Below are 19947 nucleotides of genomic sequence, written 5' to 3' on the forward strand. Positions count from 1 at the left end.
ACATCACAGGATCAGTGACGAATCATATGAGCAACGGGATGAAACAGTGAGTGATAATCAAGTTCCGAAATGTTTAAGATTTGAAACCCAGCAATACTAGGATGATTGCTATATATGGGGAAGGAAAAGGTGCACATTAGTACTTCCATGGATAGGTTCGTATAGTACGCAAACATAGCCAGTTATATTGTGTCTCCACAACAAAGGCTGCAGTGAATGACCAACGATTACATCCACCTCATAGAACATGGAAATGATTGATGCACTGCTTCTTGGCAATTAGGGCAGAAAGAGTGGATGATTGAAGGAGTTATTCTGTTAATATGGAAATCACTGTTTCAATGGTTCTGAAAAGATGTAGAGTTCCCAACTTTGCCCGCTTACACAGCAGAGTGAAGTTTGCATTAAGCTGTAAACATAAGATAACACTAATCAATTCCTTGGAATAAATTTATCACCAATACGTCAGCAACAATTCTCATTCCCTTCTCAATCACTAAAACTTAATACAAGATAATATTTGGATGTATTATACTCATAATTTTCTTTTAAAAAATTCAATTGAAATGAATGGTAGGGTTTTATGTTTATAGTTAAATCAGAATTTTTCTTCTTCGTGAAAGCATTTTTGCCTTCATTTCTTGAACTGAGTGCTTCAACTATCATCTATACCTGGAAGCAGTTTTATTACTGAAATAGCGAATAGGTAAAAACTATCGTAGGAAGAGAAAAGACAATAAACTCATTGCAAGTTGCATATTAATTATTAACTGCATATTAATTTAAAAGCACAAATGTTATTTTTAATATTCTTTCATTTGATGTTTTATTTGTTTTTTACATTGCCTTGGAAATCATAATCTTTCCTTTAAATTGAAACTCAGTTTAGATTTTCTCCTTTTCATTCGGAGAAATTTCCAGCCTAAGTAAAGCAAAAGTGCAAATAATAATATTAGAAAATGGGACAAAATTACCTCCAAAACTATAATATGTACATACAAAATTATGGCAACAAAATCTGAAGTTGATTTTCAGAGTTTTATATTTAAGAAAAATCATTAAAATTTCGCGAATGTGTGCTTTGATAGTACGCTTTATAACCCAGTTCATGCAGGGCACTATTTTTAAAAGCAGGCATCCCTCTCAGATGTTTATAATCTATTTTTTATGATTTTTATGATTGTTGAAAGTCTCGTCTGGTCCCTCTACAAAGCTTAACTATACCTCTGGGTTTGGATTGGTTTATGTTTGCTGTTACCACAAATGTGTCAAATACAGACTTTCTTATTAACTCTTAATCTGAAAGGTAATTTATTGGTATGCTTTGTGAGTTATTTTTCAAAAAATATAGCTTAGATAAAACAGAAATTCTTTAATTCTAAAATAATATCATGGCAATTTTTATTTTCGGAAAAAATATACAAAAACCGTTATTGATTTATTTAAATTTTGGTTAAATCCAGGATTCTTGTGATATTTCCTCTATTCTTATACATATATTATTTGAATTGACCGTATAAACTAATCTGTTACTTCTTAAAATAAAGAAAAAATAACTCTTACATGACTACTTTTAAAAATATATATATATTACGCAGTATTTGTTTTATTTCTGCAGATTGAAGAGCCCCGGATATCAAACTACACGTAAGTGCTGTCACATCCACACAGTTTTATGAGTTTTGAAGTAAATGAAACATTAACTTACCTCAACATCATCTACAAGAGCAAGAACAACTTGTACTGCGTAAGATGCCAATTCGTTGTTAAGTGTAGTTGCATCTCTCAGAAGATCGTTTTTCTTAGCTTCCTAAAAAATAACCGTAAATGTATATTGAATCATGATAAAACGATACATTTAGAAATTGATATTTGATACAAGATTTATATTTTGTACAATTTCCGGTATATCTTCAATAGTGAATAGTTAGTTTAATACACGTAACATTGATTAGAGTTTTTCAATTATATATATATACATACACACACACACACACACACACACACATATATATATATATATATATATATATATATATATATATATATAGATAGATAGATAGATAGATAGATAGATAGATATAGTTATTTCGAAATCATCTATTAATCTTGTTTGCTAATCATGAAAATCAAGTATTTCCTCAAGTTTTTCATACAGATATGTTAACTTTCGTAACAATTCCGTATCATGAACGTCCTGAATTGTAAATAAGAATAAAGAACAGAATTGAAAAAATGAAATGAAATATTTGAAGTTTACGTCCCACACTTATGCCGGTTAGGCTAAAGGAGACGGTGATGATGAGTACTGAATGAAATGGTGGAATGAAGAAATTGGGAGGAAACGGGAGAACCCCGAGAAAACCCACGAACACAGTGTTTGCCCACCACAAAATTCACTTGGAAGAACAGGATTGATTGTGTAATATTATTGTATATATCAACAACACATGATTGTCTACCTTACATACCATCGCCCTATACGAGTTCCGTAAAATGATTTTTTTTTATATTTGAAACAAATTTGCAGCCAAACCTTACTCCTCTCAGTTATTTCTTAACATCACATTTCATCCTGTAATAACATTATATGTCAGAATGTTTTATGATTGAGTTGCCTACTAGCATATAAACTATATTAGGAGTAGTCTGTACCAGCTGCTTGACATAAAATTAATATATCTCCAAAATTATTGGATAAAACAGTAATGGAATAATAATTCAAATGTGGAATAGTAATAACATTCTCATACAAGTTGTATTGCTGAAGCAAACATAATCGCAAAGTATTATTTACACGGAAATGAACTAAATAGTTTATATACAACCTAGTAAATATGGTAGTGTTAATTAATATTAAATATGAAAATACAGAAACATAAGTACATCTAGATACGAAAATGACTTATCAACAATTAGTTAATATTGGCAATTACAATTTATGTTTAAAATATGATATTGGAGATAATGATCACATATAAGGTTTCGTATGTATCAGGATCATATCAACGTAATAGTTAAGGTTATTCTGCAGTTATATATATTATTAATTGTTGCAGAAAGATTAAATTAACGTGCTTTGTTAAGTTTGCATTACCACGAAACAATGAACTTATGGTAAACAATTTTTTATTTCTTTTTGAGAATAAGCAAATAGTTTTATTATCTATAGAAAATAACTGTGAGAGAAACATCTGAATGCTGATTTGTTGGTATCATAAACTTACGTTTTAACTTTGATTTAAGTGGGTATTTATCCACTATAAATAATTGTGTTAACTAGAGAAGAGAAGAAATTTAAGGACGTACTATTCTTATTTCTTAACACTTTTAAAATATTAAATTTTTATTCATTTTTGATGCATTTTTCAACTTTGTTATTTGCTCGATTCAGTAAATTTGAACGATATTCAAAATTTACTAATAAGCAAATCGTACAGTGCAATTTTAGCGCAATATTTGGTTAGAATTTATTGTTAAGTTTGACTTGTACACATCTGTGTATTTCAACGATTAAAGGTACCCAAGACACGTATGTTGTAGTGTAGTTTAGTTAACATTACTAGTAAATTTTCAGGTATTTCATAAATTTTGTACAAGATATTCTGTAATACTGGATTAATAACTTACGAATGGTCCCCTGCTACATAGGCTAAATTCTTTATTTGGAAGCTCCTACGTACAAGACATAGAAATATGTTTATCATTACATAGATCTAAAAATATCAATATTTGATCACAAAATTTACGAGCTTGACACATTAAACACTTACGAATTCCATGTCTTCAGTTACTGCTAATCTAGCTTTAACATGTCTTAGAATACGTTGATTAAGCACAGCCAGGTTCTGTAAGTATTGAATGGAGGATTAACATATTGCATAATACAATATTAAGGATATTTTAATAAAGTTCTCATGAACGTCCTTAATAAAAATGTATGATATGTAATAATAAATTCTCAACGTATATTGCATATGTATGAAACAACGTGCCTCTTATATTTTGTTTTACTTTCAAAACTTGTAATAAATAATAAAATGAGTAAAACGCCTCAAAATAAAGAAATGTTTCTTTCTACCTGCAACAAATAATATTATACCTAATCTTAAGTTCATTTTTCTTATGCTATTGAAGAGAATGAATAAGGAAGATTGCGTATACATAATTCCATATACAGAATTCGATAGCAGTATTAATTCAATGTTATGAATAACTTACTAATAGATTAGAAGTTGAAAGTATTTATTGTTAAGATTACAAATATCCATTGTTCTATATTAATAAGATTTAATAATTTATAATATGTAACTGAATTTAACAATATTGAGACAACTCTGAAATCAATTATGGAACTAGATTAAATACTACCCAAGAACATTATTGGAAATTACCAGTGTAATAAAAGAATGATTTAAGTCCATTAACAACTAACGAAGAAAATGAATTAAATGCAAATAAACTGCATAATTAATAATTTAAAAAAGCCTTTGTTGTTAGTTGTCCTGAATATAGTAGCACACATCCTAAAAATTGGAACTTTAATAAATAAAGTAGATTTATTAAAGTTTCAATTTAGATTTTCATAGTTACAAAGCTTTATTCTTAGATATATAAATCGTTTGATAGTTGTTAATATCTCCTCATTTATATTTTAATAATTGCAAAATGTACAGATGTATTGTGCCTATATTATATCATGTGTATGAAACTAGATCATTGAATGAAACATTATTTTGGTATAAACATGAAAACCATAATTTAAACAATATGATAAACTGCTATAACCAATAACTGTACAATAGACCGAACATTGTAACTAACAATAAAATACGTTTATAATAAACAAACTTATTCATAAATATCAAACGTCTGTAATGATGCAACCATTACAAACCACGTATTAATTACGACTGTTAAAGTAAGTTGTTGCGTAGCATTGATGCAATCTTTGGAACACAAAGTAGTCTTTCGTTTTGAATGCACATTAAGGGGAACTCTTGTGAAACAAACCTTAATAGTGGTTTGTACTTAGCTAACATAAATTTGATGCATTTTACGGTCTTAAAATATTCGAGTCACTCAGGCAACCTAGACATGATTATTGTCTTTTCCTCAGTCAACAATGAACACGCAGTAGACATAATATGATTTTCATTAATTTAAATGCTACATCGATCCAGTAGAACATTTCGACTTCTTAATTATACAATTTGATATCTTCATTACTTGAAAGAAATTTTGAATGACAGTGCTGCTGGTAAATAGAAAATTTTATAATTTAGAAAATGTACCTATTTTTTATAATATTTTATGCAAATGTAAGGTTTTTATTAAAACAGAAATTTTATTTTCCATAATTTTTGTCAATATCGCGGTCGCATTTATTTGCGTTTGAACAATTATGGAAAATACAGTGAAAAATTCTATACTATTCCATTTGATAGTAAACGATGAGGTGAGACATATCCACAAAATTCTTAAGTAATGTAGATAAGCAAATATAATCAGTTTTAATGATATTATTTTCGAACAGAAGTGTATGTTGTATACTCTCAATCTATACTCTGCTGTTATTCTTACTGTCTTACTCAAGTTATGGAAACATAAAATGCTTACTTTTGATGCAATTTGCAAGAACAGGTAGGGTTTACCAAATAGAAAAGGAAGTGGGACTCTGAAAAATGAGTATTCGGAAATATCTTGTAATTTTTTTGAGATGAACTAGTTGATAGAATGTTGAAAATATTTTATAAAGTTATAACAAAACATTAAAAATCATCCTAGTATTCAATTTTTTTTATTTTTATTTTCTTAATGTATTCGAAAGTATATATATATATATAATAGAATTAAAACATACAGAAATTTGCAAATGGTTTGCGCATAGCGTTATGTAGTTTTAAATGTATATTTTCATAACATAAATATTATATAGCACAAGATTTCTTAATGTTTTCATACGAAACTTGGAAGCACCGGCAAATGACTTTGATCGTTGATATTAACGAAAGGGAGCTGATCTGAATGTGTTTTTTCATTAAATTGAATTATTCCATTCAATATCGCTCTAGGATTTTTCTCAATTAAATGCATTATTTCTGAAGTTTAACCTATTTGATCTTACAAATATTAATCAGGTTGGACTTTAAGAATTAACTGTCAGAACCTAATGTCATGAAGCCTTTTGCCAACATTTTCCAAATGAAATCCATAAAACCGTATTATTCTTCTCTAGAATTGACAGTAGTCTTAATATGTACCATGCATATGAACTGCTAGGTGAAAACATTACCTGAAACAGATTCTTGAATGATGTTCGAAATCAAACCAGTTATATACATTTTGTTATATGATAATCGTAAATTTTGTTTCAATATTTTGTAAGCCTTATCTGGCGTGAATCACATGTTGTATTTATTTATTTTTTTGATATAGAGAAAGGATTAGAAAACAATTTTGCTGTATATTGTTTTATAGTTCAATTTGTAGCTCATATTCACATTCAAAATTACAACACTTAGCAGGGTTGGCGAACACTATATGGTATTAGAAATACATTGAGTTTTGAGGTTGTTACCGAGCACTGTAACTAATAATAAATAAAGGATCATTTCACAATGTATTATGAAAATTAAAAAGAGCAATATTATTTCTAAATTTACCTGCGTCTAAATCTAAATATAAGATACAAAAGTTACTGAAATTTTCAGCACATGAATATTGCTATTCCTCAGACACTGAAGTATATTAACTTAAAGTATCTGGTAATACATTGAATTCTTTTAATTTGGGAATTTAAGTATAGGCATATTTCTGAGGAAGAAAATGCTAAGTCTGGTGAATCGAAAATTAATATACAATAGCATGCAAAGTAATGTACTTGGTTACATGTATTAAGAAAATGATGGTGTAGGATTCATGAAGTAGTAAACTTTTGCAAAGTCATAATTGGACTTAGAATAATAATGAGTAAATATTATGCAAAATATACCTATTAAACAGAAAAATTCAATTTAACGATAATTAACTACTGAGTTCACAAATTCAATTTGAGTAATGTAGTTTCCGCTTCAGTAATCTACTTGATTCAATTGAAATTACTTCTAAGAATTCACAAATTAAAAAGGTGTAAGACACGTCGTGCCAGATACGTTGATGTTTATATTTTGCTATAGTACTTGTGTATTAGAGTGTATAGCTTTGCAGATATCTACATTTTTCAAACACTCTAATATTTCAAAATCTACTTATTTGTCACTGCGTGAATATCCCAAAACACCTACATATATATGTATGTATATGTACAAGTTGGAACTTGAAATACCCTTGTTAGCGAACGATAATAAATAAAAATCAATCAAGTTTTAAACGTGCAAAGTCTTCAGGGATACTTCAGTATATTCTGCAATATCATTTGATGAACGTTGTTGCCAAGTAAGAAAGAAATGTCAATACATTTCAAAAGTAACTTTGTGTGAAATGCTTTAACAATGACGTTCTCTTCTAACACGTTCTATTTTAATAACATACTTCAACTGGTATCACAGACAATCAACTGCTTTTCAGTGTATGTAAATATCATAGTACACTTTATTGTACTTCAAAGTCCTTTTATAACTATGAGAAAGTGTGAAAAATGTGGATTTACATTAACATTGTTAAAAATGACGTCGCCATTGTAATATATTTTAAAAATGTCGTTTTCGTCTATTTCTTTATTATTACAGCAACGGTTAATAGTAGTTCTAATTACATCAAGTTGTCGCAATTATATAATTCAGGCAATGATTCAAAATTTTACAAAATGTTATTTTTTTCTGTTGAAGGGGTTAAGATATTAAATTTCTGTGAATGTCATTATGACTTTTTACATCCACTGAAAGTTCTAGCGGACCAGCTACATGAATATGCCTGGCGTTTTTCGATTTGAGAGTTACTCAGATAGAATGGAATGTAGAACCTTATATAAACTAAATTAAATGCTAAAAATTATGTAAAATGAATAAGTATCCAGAATATTGTTGATATGTAATGAGTATATTCAAAATACGGAGATATCGGTATTGAATTTATATTTATGTTAACAATAAGTTAATGTTTTTATATTGTTATCTGGGGTTTTTAAAAACTTTAACTACTTTTTTGGATTACGATAAAGAAAGAATAATGACAAGAGGGAGGGGGTTTCTAACCGTGAAGGTCAAGTGTTCCTTATGAAGTCGTTGCCTCGTGAGGCTGACTTGTATCTTTGCTTTAGAGAGGGAACGTTGGTTTGGCGCGAGCTTTTTTGGACGTGTAGTTTTATATTTTATCATGTAGCATGTCTTAGTGTTGAATGCAATGTAATATATTGGAGAAAGCGAGTGGTCAAAGGTGAAGTGAATATATTAAGAAGGATTTCTGTGCGAGTTATGAAGATTGTTCTTTAATAATTTATCGCTGTGAATCTTCCTTTTGAATTTGTGAAATATTTTCGATGTTTGGTGGTGTTAATTTGTTGTCCCGGATGGTAGCCTTTGTGAGGGAGCCTGGTTGGTCATTGTGCCCGCAAAATTAACTTAACTTCTTCCATCTGCTATTTGTTCGCTTGGTGCTTATTAGCTTTGTGTGTTTCAGTGCTAGTTTTGCCGTTATTAGGTTCTGGTCGATAAATTTTATAGAGTGATTCTCACTCTATATCGGGACAACTTTGACTGTAAGTCAGAACAAACCAAAGGTACGAAGCTACGCAAACCGGAGGAAGGAAGTTAATTCCCAGAAATGTAAAAATAATTGAAGGAGAATAGATACGATAGGAAAATTCCATGTGAGTTTCAAAGAATTAATAGTATTAAGGTAGTTGGTGTAGTTCGCCTTGTTATGGTGTAAGCAATTATAGAGGTATAATTTACTTTCAATTGCGAGCAGGTGCTGTAGCAGTATCTACACGATAACCGTTAGAATGTACTAGAATTTCGAGAACGTTAAAATTGGACTCCTCCCAACGAAAATTTCCTTCCCATTGGAAGTGATTTTTTTTGTTTTTTGTATTAAGATCGATTAATTGCTTATCCAGTATTCACTAAATTACCGTTCTTTATATGTTTGTACATAGTTACTATGAATATTTGCTGAAATCCCTCTCACGTTGTTATTTGACTTTGGTGACTCCAGTGGGGATTGAATGTAATGAGTCTGATATAAGGTAATGTAGGGAAAGTTTGAACTTTAATAGGCACTTTCAATAAGCTTATTGCGAGTATTATGTAAATTGCATGTATTCGTTTGTTAGCGAAATTATTAAAATTTTGGGATTTGATAAACTACACTTGATTGATATGACTTATTGCTTTCATCATAACTAAGAATGGAATAAGTTCAATTAAATTTAGATATTAATTCTTTGCATATTAAACCTGGAGAACGGTATTTGTTTTAATTTCGCAGACATTTGTAATTTTGCTGATTTTTGTCTCGTAGGCAGCATTGAATTTATAGGTTTTGGACTGTTTATGTCCTTGATAAACTTATAGAAAGATTTCAAAATATTGATGAGCTTCAAATTGTGATATTTATATTTAAATTTCGCCACATTTAGACGATTTGTATTCTCGTATGTTGGAGATTTTTTTTTATAATTTAAGAATTGTTGTCTCGTGTGTAAAACTGACAAGAATTGTATTTGAGGTTAAATCCCTGGACAGACGAGATTAAATTGACTGTTTTCTTTTCTTTTCTTTTTTTTTTTTTTACTGTGAGTTGGTACGTATACGCGCATTGATAAGATTAGATATTGAGATAGTATGATTTTTTAAATCAAGAATCTTTTTAAAGAATGAAAATATTAAATGTCAAGATTTTGAATGGTTAGTTGTTACTTGAGGATGTTGCTGCTGATGAGCTCAGAATATTTTACGACAGAATGTCACTACTTTGAGGAATTTAATTAATAGCTACACTTCAAGCTCAAAACGAATTTCCAGACGTTTTTCCGAGAATATTTTATTCAATTTCAGATTGTTTGACTTTCTTAATATTTCATTTCTTAGTACTGAATTTTGAGTGTTACTGTGTTAATGAATGTTAGTTCATCTAACACATGAGCGAATATTAACAATCACCAGCCTGCAGCAATATCTGTTCATCTAACACATGTGCAGATATTAATGGCACTTGTAATAATGTTGTAATTAAACCTGTATTTCTTATTATTTTTGCTATTTACATTGTGCGTACTAAACCTTGTATGAATACTATATAATCGTAGGCTACTCGACAGAAACTTTAGCTGTGAAGAATCTCCTACTGTAGTGCCTTCTTCGGTGGGGTTTGAGTTGATATGGAAATATTTCAATTTTTCAGCAGTTTTGTTTCTGAATCACCAGATTCCCTATGGGAGGAGGCGTTTCAAAGTCTATCTGATTGGTTATATTACTTAGCTTAGCACTTTTTCAAAATAAAGTACTTAAAGGAATGTAAGATTTTCAATCGCTTCTGATTTTCTTACTACTTGTTAGAAACGTATCATATCAAGTTCATACTATTCGACCCCAAGGTATTTGCACGTATTTTGAAATAATCATCTTATATCGTTATTAATATTGCAAGGCGTACAAGCCTATGATGTTTACAGATGGCTGTCATTTTATAGTATATTCAGCTTGTATTACTAAATATTGAAAGTTTTTGTTTAACATGTCAGTATGAAACATGTAAAAACCTTAAGTAGTGTCATTTTAATATACATATAGTTTTACAAGTGTTGATAATACTGTTAGTATTTTCATGTTAAATTTTGAAATTTCATCGAATTTTATTTATTATTTTGAACATTAAGAAGGCACATCAACAAGGCTTTTTCTCTCTCTTACATACCTACGGTGTTATTGATTTATGTCATCAAACTGAAAGAGGGGATTCCACACATCAAGAATAGAACTGAAGTCCACATGTATATATATTATGAAAATGTATGGTGTTGGAATTAGATAATATCCAGTAGCTTGCAAAAATGCATCGCAGCACGCGATTTCCAAACTCGAGGAACCATGCAGATAAAAAATCTTTAACACTTCATATTTCATGCCGACGTATTCAGTATTCACTAGTGTCACGTTTTACTCTCTGCAGACTATGGACCTACTACCTTTATGGCGAAAAGAAACTTCTGCAATCACGTTGAGAGAATGTCTGGGTATTAAGGTATGTCGAATCCCTTTGGAACCCATTGCATATTGCATAAATATACATTATTGAGTGCTGGATGCTGCATGCCGATATGTCCTACGTATCCACAGTCCCTCGTGATTGAAATAAAAAGGATTGCTGTGTAATATATCCACGTATTTTTACTTCATAAGGGTTTTCTAGAAGACATAATAGACATGCCCCCAACAGATTTCTCAAATATGCATTGCATTTAAAATAGATTTACCGTAAATAAACGGAAACAGTTAATAACATTGAGCACGGAAAGATGCGGCGGAAAGTAGGAACTATTACGAACCCTCATTTCAACCCTTCTCGTTTCAAGAACAATATTGTGTGCGATGTAATTTGTAGTTATATATTTCACGTTTAATGCGAAACAAAGCACCATAGTTTGTCTTATTTAGAAACAGGTCTATATCGAATTACAGATCTCTAGAATTTATTTTCTCGTATTTAAACAGAAAATTCAACTTCATTACTTTTCTTTCAGTATAATCATCTGTTACTTGCTCGTTGTTTCTAAATTGAAAGTTTTATTACAACCTTTGTTTCAAACTTAGAGCATGCTCAATATCATCCTATATAACTTAGTGGAATTAATGATTGATGTTTTAGTCCATTTATTGCATCAATGAAAAACTCTATTCAATTTTAAAATCAGTTCTCTTACTAAGCACGCAAAACAAGGAATATGCTATCTACATTTAAAAAAACAGAGGTACATGTACACCCTGTCTTGTATGCATGAATGTCAGTGTAAATTACTTAACGAATGAAAAAATCATGTTCTATAAATTATATATCGTTCCATGACTACTATAAATTCCATTTCAGATAATTTTATAAACATAGTCACTTCAAAAGTGCGTGAGCATCTGCTTTATAATGCATATTAGTACTCTAAACACTGTTACATTTTATTATATACTTACAACTCCAATTGTTGGGAATGATCTTATGATTGTAGGTGCCACCCTTCCGACAAGGCTAAGAACCTGAAAAATAAATAAAGAAAATTACTTTTCTTTTGAGAATATACACTTCGAAAATATAAATTTGTGGATAACATAGCTAAATCTTCTCCGTAGAGAAAATACTTTGTCCGTAAAAATGTTAAATATACGAGGAGTTAAAACCAGGGAAAATGTCCATTGACGAAAGTTGTGAGAAAAAGTGACAAAATATGTGTTCTATGATTCACAGTACGGGAACGATATTGGTGTACGACAATTCTAACATTGATTTTTAAATTATAAGAGTTATTTAAATATTTTGACAAGACTCTTACAAGCTAAGAAAAATCTTTAGGTGAAGATTTTAAACCTGAAGTATGGCTGAAAGCAGACAACTCAAGTCATCCTCGTGAGCTCTCAACCTGCCATGTACATCTTCACTTTATTGATTGTAAAATTTAATAATACAAATTACAAAATCTTTTATCTTAACGAGTAGAGTTGCATATTAACTTCCATATTAACGTGCATATTAATTCACTTGCATATTAACGATTATAGGCGACTTAAACCGTAGTATTTCTACCACATGTGCAATCATGTAAGGAATTCTTTTTCAATAGATAGCTAGAGAGTAGTAGTGGCCCGCGTTTGCGCGAATGACTCATCCTCACTCTCTTTTATGACCAGGATTTTTGAACTTCGTTCCCTTTCACGGCTAAGATGAGTGCTTTGGTACCTCGATTCTGATTGGCTGAGAGAGGTCACGTGACGTTAGGCCCCGCCCACGCGGGAAATTCAAATTTTCCAGGTCACGTGGTATGACGTCATGAGTCACCCCGACCTCACCCTGGATTTTTGAAATTTGTTCCCTTTTACGGGTAAGATGAGTGTTTATGATTGGTTGACAAATGTCACATGATCTTAGACCCTGCGATATTTGAAATTCGTTCCCTTTTACGGGTAAGATGAGTGTTTATGATTAGCTGATAGAGGTCACGTGATCTTAAGCCCTGTGACTTTTGAAATTCGTTCCCTTTTTACGAGTAAGATGAGTGTTTTGGTACCTCGATTCTGATTGGCCGACAGAGGTCACATGATCTTAGACCCGCCACACGGTGAACAGAATACGTGGGAAAACCCCTCACTCATTTGTTTCCTTTTATGGGTAAGATCAATGTTTTGGTACATCAATTTTGATTGGTTGATAGAAGTCACATGATCTTAGCACCCCCACAGCCCATGAGTGAAATATAGAGCGATATGTCGGTGATCCTGGATTTTAGAATTTAGTTCCCCTTTTTGGTACCTTAAAGTTCCCATGGAGGGTTCAACCACATCCTTAAATAATCCTTTTTTAGGTATCATGATATTGTACTGAAGTTTACCTTAAATATTATCGTTCTCTTTGGTAGATAAGATGATTACCAGCTTTTTTACCTTGATGGAGATCCTGTCCTTGAATTAGTAGCCTATGTCTCTGGAAGTAACAATGGTGAAAGAGGGGTGTTGCTTGTAGATTTCTTATAACACATTGTTGTGAGTTTAAGCGATTTATTGCTCAGTAAGCGCTTCATTAATGGAAACAGTGTTGCCAGATTTTTCTTATCTAAACTGCTCCGATTCTTTTTCGAAACGGTTCCGCAGAGTACAAGAAATTTTAAACTAAAAAATTTTTCGAACTAAAAAAAATTCAAAACTAAAAAAAATTTTAAACAAAAATTTTCAAACAAAAAATTTTGAAACAAAAAAGTTTCAAACAAAAAATTTTCGAACCCAAAAAAAAATTTCGAACTAAAAAATTTTGAAACAAAAAAGTTTCAAACAAAAAATTTTCGAACCCAAAAAAAATTTCGAACTAAAAAAAATTGAAACAAAATTTTGTCAAACTAAAACATTTTTAAAAACAAAAGTTTCGAACTAAAGATGTAAATCACATCTAAAAATTTTCAAATCAAACTTTTTATCGAACTAAACTTTTAAAATTTTCGAACTAGAAATTTAAACCAAGTTTAAGAAAAAATCCTAAGAAATGTTTTTTCAGGAATCGAACTCAGGTCTTTCAAACCAAAGATGTGTATGCTAACCGCTTAAATGAATTCGGTTTTAATCGATCTTGGTGGGTTTCGAACCATGGTCCTTGAAAAGGATACACATATACTTTAAGAAAATAAATCTGACAGTGTAACACTTCTCAAATCAAACTTTTTATCGAACTAAACTTTTAAAATTTTCGAACTAGAAATTGAAACCAAGTTTTAGAAAAATCCTAAGAAATGTTTCTCCAGGAATCGAACTCAGGTCTTTCAAACCAAAGATGTGTATCCTAACCGCTTAGCTATGAATGAATTCGGATTTAATCATGCTTGGTGGGTTTCGAACCATGGTTCTTGAAAAGGATACACATACACTTTAAGAAAATAAATCTGACAGTGTAACGCTTTCGTTCGTGGATTAAAATAAAAAGCTGATAGACTTCTTTGTGTGACGACATAGAAGCACATATGATTGAAAAAATGCAAACGTCAGCGGATCGCATTACTTTTTGTTTTACTACGAACGTGTCAGCATGATTCATGGAAAAAAAGCAAACATTGACATTCTCGTATGGAATATGAGGAAAATGAAATGTCGTCACAGTTACGACAAGTAGTGACATGATCCTGGCAGAAGGGAATTGGCATCGGAATTGCGATACTAGATGTTGTAACTATTGAGAAACGTGAATGACGTCTCGATCGATTGTTACACATCGTTTTGGTTCATGATTCATGACAAAAGCAGCGAGCGTTTTGATTGGTTCGTTGTGATGTCATTTTATAAATTTCCTCGTTTCTGATTGGCTGACGGTGACGTCGTTTTCGCAGCGACCTAAATAAAAATCTAAATTTCATTTTTCAAATCCTACATCGCTCTCAACTATCGTGTGAAGAAGATCTGCTTTTTTAGAAGTGTCTTCATTTAAGCTTTACTGCACCGACTTTGTGTTCATTGAATTTGAGGTAAGTTCAGTGAGATTTTATTTTTCACACAAGATTCGAAAATCATTTTATTTCATATTTGTGGGGGGTGGATCACTCATACACTGTTTTACTTTTAGTACGAAATATTTAGACTATGAAGAAATTAGTGGAATGGGAAAGTGGGAGTACGAATCAGGAACCTCCACACATTAGAAGTAAGCACGATAAACGATATGGTTTAGCGTCCCTTCAGCGAGCACCCGTCGGGAATTGAACCATGGCCAAAGATGTGTGCGCTTAGTTTTGAAAAGAATACATTACAAAATTTCAGAAACTATGTCTGAGAATAATATGGTTCGATTCCCTTTGAAAGCATTAGCGGCTCCTTCAGCTTAACGTGATATTCGAGCAATCACCTGGGATTGAACATGGGCCAGAGGCGTGTACGTCAACTATTTAGCTTAGTTTTGAAAAGAATGTATGATAATGCGTGAGAATATTAAATTTCAGAAAAGGTTTGACAGCGATCCGATGTGTGAAAGCAAACCCCACCGAGGATTGAACCAGGACCTTCCACGTTAGAAGCATGTACGCTAACCGCTTAGTCACAATAATAAAAAAATACGCTATACAGATTTTGTTTGACAATTACGTATGTGTAACGTTAATGTTTGATGAATCTCTTCAACTTGCAAACGTATCATTTAAAGGTCGTTGTGAGTGGGAAAAAAAAATGCTTACGCGTGCTTTATCACATCTCAGTACTGTTGAAACTTTCATTCATTCATGCATTCTTTTTATCACTATAGAATGGTAGGTCAGTTACATGCTGATGTAATGGTTTCGAGTTTGACAGCAATAAAACACTCATTTCAGTAACATAATTATTTAAAAAAACTTTGATTTCTAGTACATGTGCTTTCATAATGAGATTCTGAACGTCACCGCCAGGAATCAAACTCAGGACCTTTACATGAATTGCTTAGTTAAGAATTTATCATGAATGTTATGATTTCCTGGACTAAGCGGTTAGCATACGCGCCTTTGGCGTGGGAGACCAGGGTTCGATTCCCGGCGGGGAGCTCATGTGGTTCGGATTCCACGTTAATCAGTAGGTCCACGTCTCATATAGCCTCGCTGCTGAAAGGGACGCTAAACTAAAAAATCAAAAAATCAACTCAAATTCACGCTGCTCAATTCCTTTTTTCCCATTACATATTTGTTTTACCGTACCTGTTTGTTGTTTTCATTTTTTAATCATGGTCCAATCGGGTTTTACTGTTCGCAATGAAATCACTCGTCATTATAGACGATTTATGTATGTTTATGTATTATGAGGTGTGCACGTCAACCATTTAGCTTAGTTTTGAAAAGAATGTATGATAACGCGTGAGAATATTAAATTACAGAAAAGGCTTGACATGCCCCGACGTGGAAAGCAAACCCACCGAGGCTTGAACCAGGACCTTCCACGTCCGAACCATGTACGCTAACCGCTTAGTCACAATAATAATAAAAAAAATACGCTATACAGATTTTGTTTCGACAATTACGTATGTGTATCGTTAATGTTTGATGAGTCTCTTCAACTTGCAAACGCATCATTTAAAGGTCGTTGTGGGTAGAAAAAATGCTTACGCGTGCTTTCTAACATCTCAACACTGATGAAACATTCATTCATTTCATGCATTCTTTTTATCACTATAGAATGGTAGGTCAGTTACATGCTGATGTAATGCTCTCGAGTTTGACAGCAATAAAACACTCATTTCAGTAACATAATTATTTAAAAAAAAAAACTTTGATTTCTAGTACACGTGCTTTCATAATGAGATTCTGAACGTCACCGCCAGGGAATCAAACTCAGGACCTTTACATGAATTGCTTAGTTAAGAATTTATCATGAATGTTATGATTTTCTGTTTATCAGGTGATTAAGATTTTTCTTTCTTCTTTTCTTTTGTAGTAAATTCACGCTGCTCAATTCCTTTTTTCCCCACATTACATATTTGTTTTACCGTACCTGTTTGTTTGTTTTCTCCTTTTCTAACCATGGCCGAATCGGGTTTTATTGTTCGCAATGAAATCACTCGTCATTATAGATGATTTAACATCGAGGGCAGAATGCTCGAAGTTCAATTTAATGCACCGCCCGTAGGAACCGATATCATACAGTATGTACATAATAGTTTCCAAGCAATGCTAGACCATTTGTTAGCCAATGTCGACGATGAGGCGATGGTTGGTTTATCGGTAATATCGCCACGTAACACGAATAAACCGTTTTGGGTGAGTTTTCGCCAAGCACGAAACTTGACACTGGAAACGATGTGGGCCTCGTTCGAAAGAGTGTTACAAAGTAACAATGCATTTCTCCTGCACGAGCCATTCACCATTCATTTCCATCGTGTGGATATACCACGTGGCTACGGCGGCGGTTTGCGGCAAGGAGTACTTCAAAATGAAGAATTGTTACGTTGCAAAAAAGGGATTGTACGTGTAAAAAATCAAGATTCAAAGTGCTTGGCGTACGCCCTTGTTATTGCTATTGGCCTGAAAAAATACAAGAATGTAGATATGCAACGTTATTGGCAATATCAACGCCAATCGAAATGTGTTGTGGACGATGAAGTGAATGCGTTATGTGCAAATGCAGGAGTGAATTTGGATCATGGTGCCAGTGTAAATGAAATTCGACAATTCCAGGCATACCTCAAAGAATATAAAATTACTGTGTATACTAGTTTCACAGGCCGTGACATCATGTACGAGGGGCCCAATGATGAAAATCGCACTCCCATAAATTTGATTTGTTTGGCTGGCCATTTTGACATCATCCAATCTTTAACTGCTTGTTTTGCAACCAAGTTCTACTGTGAAGCGTGCCATAAAAAGTATGATCATCGTAACAGACATGTAAAAAATTGTCCTGTAACATGCTCCAAATGTTTACAGAGACCTCTATGCGACAAGAATCAAACGCTGATATTATGCAACGACTGCAATCGGCAATTTTACGGCGAAGAATGTTTTAACAATCATCGTAATATTGTATATCATCAAGGGGAACCTATATGCAAAATGGTGAAGCAATGTACTAGATGTTACAGAGTATATTCTTTTGTGCATACTGGACAACGACATCATGATTGCAATGAGATCTTTTGCAATGTTTGTAAGAAGATTGTTCCAGGATCGCATCAATGTTTTATGCTTCCTGATCGCCAATGCTTGAAACCTGGTGTTCCTTCACTCATGCACGCAAAGAAAGCCTTGTTGATATTCTATGATATAGAATCTATGCAGGACACGAATATTGGCGATAATACGTATGTACACATTCCAAATTTATTGGTTGCACAACAAGTATGTTACGCATGTGTTGAAAACAATAATATCCAGCAGTCTTGCAGTACGTGTGGTCAGCGCCAGCATATTTTCCAAGGAGAGGATCCAGTTTATAATTTTCTCCAGTACTTGCGAGAACGTCGTCCCAATATAAATAGGATTTTCTGTGTCGCTCACAACGCTAAGGGATACGATGGACATTTTATCCTAAAGACCATGGTAGAACAATGTCAATGGAGACCTGACGTCATATTAAATGGGACCAAGATACTGAGTTTAACGTTCAATAATCTGACGTTCATTGACTCGTTGAACTTCCTACCTATGGCATTAAGTAAATTGTCAAAAGCGTTCAATTTACCCGCAACCAAAGGCTACTTCCCGCATTTCTTCAACACCAAGGAGAATCAATCGTATATTGGACCACTTCCAGAAACAAAGTATTATGGTGCAGATGAAATGGCCGTCGAAGACAGAAACAAGTTCATGCAGTGGTACAACGATCATCGTAATGACACGTTTGATTTCCAGAAAGAAATTCTCAAGTATTGTATTCAAGATGTCAATGTACTGCGACAAGCATGCGTTTCGTTTATGACGTCATTTGAAACAGAAACCAAAGTGAATCCCTTCTTGGAGACGATCACGATTGCCAGTGCTTCCAATTTAGTATTCCGCCGGAATTTCCTTAAACCTAATACCATTGGAATTCTACCGGCACATGGCTATCGATGGAGAAGTACCCAATCGATCGCTGCAATGCAATGGCTGGCCTACATTGAAAAAACCGAAGAAAAACAAATCTTACATACGGCCCGACAAAAAGAAGTGTTTATTGCGGGATTCCGTGTTGATGGTTACTACCAAGATCCTGAGACGTTAGAGGAGCACGTCTACGAGCATGCCGGTTGCTTTTACCACGGGTGTAAAGTATGTTTTACTACAGGCCGTAATCAGCCCATCTACAGCAATCCAGAAGACACCATGGAATTCCGTTATGAACGAACGCAACGCAAAAATGCAAGACTGCGTGAATTGGGGTACATTGTATCCTCGTCGCCATAAGTGCCTTTACATCGCAGTGACGGGTATGTGACCGCGCAGTACTCCAAGGAAGGGATGGTTGTATAAGAATTTTTGATTAATTTTGAAGAGTTTTTATTTTGACTAGGGAATTAACATAGGTATAGGGAGTAAAGACACAGATTTGAAGCATCAGTGCACGAAAAGATTCGTATTCTCAGTTTTTCTATTTATTGTTTTATATGTTAAGTTAAACACCACAATATGTATCACTGATATCGCAGATCGTATTATTTTGTAAAATCGTGTCTGTAACCTATTGTCAAAACATTCATCTCAAGACATGATGTAGAGAAAAGAGAAAGAGATAAGACATCTGTAATATATGTATAATTACTCAATAAGTAATTATAAGTAAATTAGACTCAATAAGTAATTGTAGAAATTAGTTAAAGGACACGTAAGAG

General features: G+C 32.6%; 1 protein-coding gene across 2 annotated transcripts in view; it reads right to left on the reverse strand.

Annotated features, from left to right (window-relative positions):
• LOC145662000 (uncharacterized) overlaps nt 1–19947 on the reverse strand; it is a 152740-nt gene that overhangs the window by 81030 nt on the left and 51763 nt on the right. For both annotated transcript variants that reach the window (XM_081727337.1, XM_081727336.1), the window contains exons 8-10: nt 12126–12188; nt 3774–3848; nt 1709–1810 (exon numbers count right to left, since the gene is read on the reverse strand). In XM_081727337.1, the coding sequence (XP_081583463.1) occupies nt 1709–1810; nt 3774–3848; nt 12126–12188 (240 nt within the window). The remainder of the gene's footprint in view (nt 1–1708; nt 1811–3773; nt 3849–12125; nt 12189–19947) is intronic.

Source organism: Thermobia domestica, chromosome 10 (genome assembly GCF_964235325.1).
Source record: "Thermobia domestica chromosome 10, izTheDome1.hap1.1, whole genome shotgun sequence".
NCBI classification, from domain to species: Eukaryota; Metazoa; Arthropoda; class Insecta; order Zygentoma; family Lepismatidae; genus Thermobia; species Thermobia domestica.